The sequence below is a fragment of the Nannochloropsis gaditana genome (assembly GCF_000240725.1).
Source record: "Nannochloropsis gaditana CCMP526 unplaced genomic scaffold scaffold013, whole genome shotgun sequence".
Taxonomy (NCBI): domain Eukaryota; class Eustigmatophyceae; order Eustigmatales; family Monodopsidaceae; genus Microchloropsis; species Microchloropsis gaditana.
The window spans coordinates 78,144-84,707 of record NW_005803940.1 but is presented as its reverse complement, the minus strand read 5'-3'; the positions used below and the strand labels follow the sequence as shown (position 1 = coordinate 84,707).

The 6,564-nt window shown below is 54.8% G+C and overlaps 1 protein-coding gene across 1 annotated transcript; it reads left to right on the top strand.

Moving 5' to 3' along the window:
* The first annotated feature begins 486 nt into the window (after nucleotides 1-486).
* NGA_2088100 (cereblon) lies at nucleotides 487-2,012 on the top strand. The gene has a single exon (XM_005856267.1). It carries the CDS (start codon nucleotides 509-511, stop codon nucleotides 1,787-1,789), a length of 1,281 nt encoding a protein of 426 aa, XP_005856329.1. The 5' UTR covers nucleotides 487-508; the 3' UTR covers nucleotides 1,790-2,012.
* Nucleotides 2,013-6,564: the final 4,552 nt, after the last annotated feature.

The window sequence follows — 6,564 nt, the reverse complement described above, 5'->3', positions numbered from 1 at the left end:
ATGTCCATCCCACTAAAAGTGTGAACAATGCCCAGAGGGCTACGACGGGTCGAATGCATCCTGTTGGTGAAGGCCTGGGAGCTCCTACAAAACATTAAGAAGACAAGTAAAGGCTCCCACATGCAACTCCACCCACCCAATCAGGCCTGTGTGAAGGAGTAGAATGAAAGAGGAAGGAGTAGAATGAAAGAAACACATATTCCTGCTATTTAATACCTCACACTTCGGGATTCACGATCCGACCTCCCCAGTTGCCTCTCCAGCCTGGTGCATGCGTATCGTTGCGCGGACGATGCTCCGACGTCAGAGGTGTGGTCAATCGCAGTCTCTGGCCGTAGGCAATTCCACGGCCTGCCTCTGAACCTTCATGGATGGACAGTGTCTACACGGTTTGGTGCGAGGGGCTCCACATCTATGCCCCATGCCTCCGGCTTGTGGTTTGGAAACTCAACCTCCCTCCTCAATTTTCGAAATGGTTGTCACTCTAGCATGTTTTGGTGTCGCGAACATGGAAAGCTTGGCCAGATCCCAGTTATTACCATCGAATACGGAAGTGGAACTGCCAATATTAGTTTTGCCACATGTAGTGCTCTTTCCCGGAGAAAATCTTCCTCTGCGCGTCTGGGAGCTGCACCATGTACGTCTCCTCCTTCTTTTAGCCTTTTCTCAACGACGCGGACAACCAGCTTACCTCGGCATCCTTAATGCTCGAAGGCGCTCTTTAATGGAGGATGCAGTAGTGGGTTGCACGTGTGAGATGTTCGAGGTCGAATCAGATTGGGACGGGTCCTCGCCGCTCACGGCAAAGGCCAAGGGACGTCAACGATTTAGAGTACTGGACGCTGCGAGGGGGGGGAACATGGAAATGCGCCAAGGCATTCCGCATGTGCGTGTTCTTATTCTTTCAGACGAATGTGTAAGTGCATATCCCAGGTTGCCTCAGTGGCAAAGGAGTAAGTTGCATCAATGTACCTATTGGCCCACTACTATAATGGGTCTACTGTCTCCCGCTTGCCTGCTTGGAAAAGTCAAACAAATACTTCATTCTATTGAGTCTTGGCAGGGTGTCCGATGTGCTACAGGCTTTGAACTCTGTCGTATTGCCGGATTCTCTAGTGACTGCTTGGATGGAGAGGAGCGGGGTCGCGAGGGGGCTGACGAAGAAGAGGGAGCTCCAGTGGAAATGAGGGATGCGGTGTCTTTGTCATTTCGCTTGGCAGCTAGTTTGCCACTTGATGACATTACACGTCAGCGTCTCTTAGCGATGGACTCAGTGGTTTATCGCCTTCAAAATATCATCTTATTGCTGAAGAATACGGCAGAGAGCAAGCTCTGCTGCGCTCATTGCGAGGTAGCCTTAGTTGGCAAAGGAGCGCTTTTCAGTGTTCCTGGCGCAGAGGGGACTGTTGGGGCCTATAGCAATCCGGCAGGTGTTGTGCATCAGATGCTTACGGTCAGAGAGGTGCTCGATGAAGAGGAGAACGTAGCTTTGGAGGGACCGATTGAAACGGAGGGCTCATGGTTCGAAGGCTACGCATGGACGATTGCTTACTGTAGGCGCTGCAGCCTACATCTGGGATGGCTGTTCACTTGCTGCGAAGTAAATAGAGAGGAATCGACAAATTTGCCGCGGTTTTGGGGAATTAGGCGTCAGGCCTTGGTGGATGAGCTGCAGTGCAATGCTCAGCGCGTCCCCGATAGCCGTCAAGATGGAGCACGGCCTCAGATTGACGATGGCGAGGGGATAGTAGCGGAGGAAGAAGAAATGCTAATTCGCATGGTTGAGTAAGGGGGAGATGTGTCCGGTCACGAAATGGAGGTTGGTGAAGGCGCAATCGAACATGCCGGAGAACGTGTGTACGATAGTATTTCGAATGTACAAGGGGGGTGTCGCTGATTGATCACATCAACCTCAATATGAAGACGGAACATGTAAAAGTAGAGAGATTATATAACAATTTTTTAAGCGTATACAAGGTACGAGGTAAAAGTACTCTGACGCCAGATATCTACTTCTTCGACCTCGCTAGGGCAAATACTCCTTGCGCGGCTTGATAATTCTTTTTACCATGCCGTGAAGATGCAGACACACATCTCATATTGAACTGCACGGACGCAGCTTATCTGTTTCTTAAATGGAGTCTTTTGTTGCAACATGATCATCTTCCTTCACGACAACATTCGCCTGAACCGTTACCTACGACAAAAACATCCCAGTCCATCTGTGCCCTTTACCCTCTCCTATCACTATTGAAACTTGCCACCGAAATCTTTAGCAGCTGCCTTCTAGCCCAGACAACGAATAATCTTTCACATAACTTTACACTTCGCCCGCAAGCTTTTTCCAAAACGCCGAATTTCCAATTTCACTGCGGAGGCGATCCAGAAAGCGGGCGTTGATGCGTATCCTCTCTAGAGTCTGCGCAATCTTGCGTTGTGAAGAGGGCAAAGGGTTTTCTCGGAAAAATGTCTCTATTTCGTCAGCCTTCTCGGCGGTGGAAAAGCTCCCGCACGAGTAGACTATGACAGCGTCCATGAGAGAGGAGGAGGCAGTCGCCAGTTTCGCCTTGAGCTGTGGCAAGTTCAATTTGAAGAAGTCCCAGGCCAGCTCCAGGCCTTCATGAGAGGAGCTGGAGACGGAGCCAATGGGATAGAAAAAATCCTGCAGCTTGATGTCCTGCAGGGCCCAATCAAGGACGCGGCGTTTGAGCTTGGGGTCCGACGTGGCTCCGATGGCATTATAGACCTGTTTCTTTTCCACGTTGGAGGGGGCATCCCGGTAAAGACGCATTACCTGATCGAACTCGTACTGATGTCCGGCCTTGAGGACCATGCTCAGGACTGGTACTTTGTACTCTGTGGGCAGGGTCGCCACGTCTAAGGGGTTGAGGAGAATAGCCTCGAACCGCCGGCGGGCCTCGCCGAGCACTTCCGGTTCTGACCAGCAGAAGAGAGAGAGGAGGTTGATAAGAGTGGCTCGCAGCAGCTTTCCCAAGTGCCCGTCATCGCTGCGTGGGTCCCAGCCCACCTTGAGAGCGGCTGGCTTGACCAGGGACGACGCGAAGTGGCCAAAGCGCTTCCGAATTTCGGGAGCTTGGATCAGCAGCTTGTCGAGCGCCGTGAGTACTTGGGCCAAGGCCTCCCAAACCGTACTGTTGTCTTCCTGCTCGTATGCCTTGATAAGTGTCAGGAGCTGGGTTGCCGGAATTTCTCCCTTCTTCGTCAAATTGAAACAATCCATGAGCAGGCCCGCCCGGTCGGTCGCGGGCAACGTCTTGTCCCGAACACCAGCGGCCAGGCGGGCCAACAAGACGAGGGGGGTAGAGGACGCGTAAAGGTGCGTGCTGCCCGAGGTTCAGCTTCACCCAATCGTTGGGACCCCTCAAAGGGACCTCGATCGTGTCCGTCTTGAAGGTCAGGATTTGGAGGTCGGGTCGAACTCCAGTGGAGCCGTTGACGGAGGCTGCCGTGCCGTAAAGGAGGGGAACGGTCCACAGTTTGCTCTCTTCCTCCTTGGACAAGGCCCCTTCCACAAGGAACCAAGACTGGCTGACCGTCAGATAGGCCTTGCCGTCCGTCAGATCCGCCTGTTCGACACGCACGATCGGGTACCCCATCTGCTCCGTCCAGGAGGCCATCATCTGCCCGATTGGCTTGCCCGACACCTTCTCCCACGCGTTCCAGAGATCGAAGGTCTCCGTGTTCGAATACTGGTGCCGCTGCATGTAGAGTTGTAGTCCCCGCTTGAAATCCGCAGGCCCGAGCACGGCGTGCAGCATGCGCACGACGGAGGCGCCTTTGCAGTAAGAGATGGCGTCGAATACCTGCTCCACCTCCTCCGCGTGGGCTATGGGGACTTGAATTGGGTGCGACGTTCGGAGAGAGTCCAAGTTGAGGGCAGCGTTCTGAGCGTCTATGGTGAATTGTTCCCACATGAGCCAGTCGGGGAAAAGGATGTCGGTGGCGTAGTTCTCCGTCCAGGAGGCAAATCCCTCGTTCAGCCATAGGTCGTCCCACCACTGCATGGTGACCAGGTTCCCGAACCACTGATGCGCCAGCTCGTGCGCCACCACGGTCGCCACGCGCTGTTTCTGCTGCGAAGACGCCTTGTGCTCGTTGATGAGGATGTCCACCTCCCGGTACGTGACTAAACCCCAGTTCTCCATCGCCCCCATGGCGAATTCGGGGATGGCCACCATGTCCAGCTTGGGGAGGGGGTAGGGGACCGCGAAGAAGTCGTCGTAGAGGTCCAACGTGTCTTTGGCCACGCGCAGCCCAAAGCGCCCCTCCTCCGCCTTGCCTGGCGGCGTGTAGACCCGGACCATTACCCCGTGCTTCGTCATGTCCTGCACGAAGTCGAATTCGCCTACCACGAAAGCCAGCAGGTAGGTGGACATTTTGGGTGTGGGGGCGTACCGAAGCACCCGCTTCCCCGTCCCGGACTGTTCGGACGACTCCACCTCGGGCATATTGGAAAAGGCGGTGAGGGCCCTGGGGATAACAAGCGTCACCTCGAAGACAGCCTTCACGCCGGGCTCGTCCCAGCAGGGAAAGGCGCGCCGGGCATCCAGGGACTCGAACTGCGTGGAGACCATGACCTTGCTCTTCCCCGCGATGTCCGTGTATCCAGAGCGGTAGAAGCCAGCCATTTGATTGTTGTGGGATCCCTGGTACACAACGTGGAGCTCTCCCAAGCCCACCGGCAGCGGTGAGGCGAAGGTGAAGGCGAGTGTGTGGTGCCTCAAGTTGTGCGCTAGGCCGATCAGCTCAATCGGCTTCCCTCCCTGGGGTGTAAACGTCACATGCTTGATCAGGAGCTCCTTCGAGTGCAAGACAATCGTGGCTGTCTCTTCCACGACCTGCAACTCCACCTTCTCATTTCCGTCAAAAATAAACCTTAAGAGAGTAGAGCATGCGTGCCATAGGCGGAAACAGACCGCTAAGTAGGAGTAAGGATAGTAGTCAACAAGCACACAATAACCAAGGCATCTGAAGACAGGTACTTTTCTTGCAAGGACAGCTCCGATCGCAACACCTTTGGTCCCCTCAGGCCGCATTCAAGTGTGTCTAAATTCTAGCCTGCTCCGTCTCCCACTTTGCCTGTTCGCCTCCTCCCTCCCGCTTCTTGTCCGTCAAAATACTTACTTGTCAAGGTCTACGTCTAAAGTCAAGTCGTACTTTAGTGGAACAACATTTTTGGGTAGCAGCACGCGGCCCTTTGCCTTTTCTGATGCTGCTACCATCCCTGCTTGCCGTCCCGGGGGCCTGGATGGAGGTGATGAAGTTGCTGAGAGGGGGGTTGGCGCCCAGTGAGTGATTCAAACAGACAAGCAGACGACTGCAGACCTTCGTGCGCGGACATGCGAGAGGAAGAGCGGTCAGAAAGGGGCAGCGAGGGCCCGAGAAAGCGCGGCCGCTGTCACGCGGGACTGGCACGAGAGTATGGAGACTCGCTCGGGAGGGAGAGGGCGAGGCTTAGGGGGGTTACTCCCTGCCCTCGTGGCCGCGTCCGGGCGAAAATGCCATTTTCAGGGCTGGTTTTTGTCCGCTGCTGGTGCGGTTGTAGTCGTGTGCGAAGTATGACAATGCATTTTGTGTCGTATCTTCTATTGGTTCATGAAGAAGCATGATCTCAGCCGACGCTTTCAGCTCAACTTGCTCGAATGACTAATCCTCATTTTATTTTTTTGTGGGAAATGAAGCTCTGTGCAACCCTGCTGTACCTACGTTCTCAACTTCGTTTCGGTGGCTTGAGAGGAGGGACGTCACTTCAGTCCTTTCCGCACTTTTGTGTCAGGTAGCTCCACATTTTCCGGGAACAAGTAACTTCGACGCCGACACTGGATGGAAAATGACACCGGCAAACGCAGTCTGGATGGACCTGCGCCTGTGACAAACTCCGCTATAACAGCCCATCCTTTACGATTTTGTCTCACCTTGTTGGCAGAGGAATGCTTAAAGAGCAACCAATCCTTGCCTCCCTCCGTCGACCTGTCGGAGCTGCCTGTGGCGATGGGGCGTGCGTGTGGCCAGGCACAAGGCACCTTAAATTACGCGAAAAGGGTTAGCTTGATGGGCATCGGCATCAGTCGGCAGCATTGCAGCCTTGTCCAAGGGCCGGATAACTCCCTGCAAATAGTGGACGAGTCCTCGCAAGGGGTCGCCGTCAATGGCGTGCGGATCCCCCCGCAGACGCCTCGGACTTTGAAGGTAGGTGACGTTGTCGTCTTGGGGTTGCCCATGGCGCACGATCATCCAGTGGGGGCTCTCAGCTCCTCAGGATCCGGGAGCATGAGCAAAGGAGGTGCCGTCTTCCGTGTTGATTGCCTGCCAGCAGACAGGGCCCGTGACTCTCCGGCCGTCAGAGAAAGCGACGCCTTGAACGCGGAAGAGACTTCTCCCTCTTCGATATCTGCCACTTCAACTTGGACTGACACCCCAGCAGTGTGCACCATGTCGTCAGCCGATGCAGCATCTGCACACCAGGGGGGCGCTTGCAATAAGCCTGGCAGGCAGGGAGACGGCGCAGCGTCACTGGACGTAGCTAACGAAAGCGAGCACCTC

Bases quoted from the DNA above. Each gene is read 5' to 3' on its own strand.
- NGA_2088100 (XM_005856267.1), top strand. From the start codon at position 509: ATGGAAAGCTTGGCCAGATCCCAGTTATTACCATCGAATACGGAAGTG.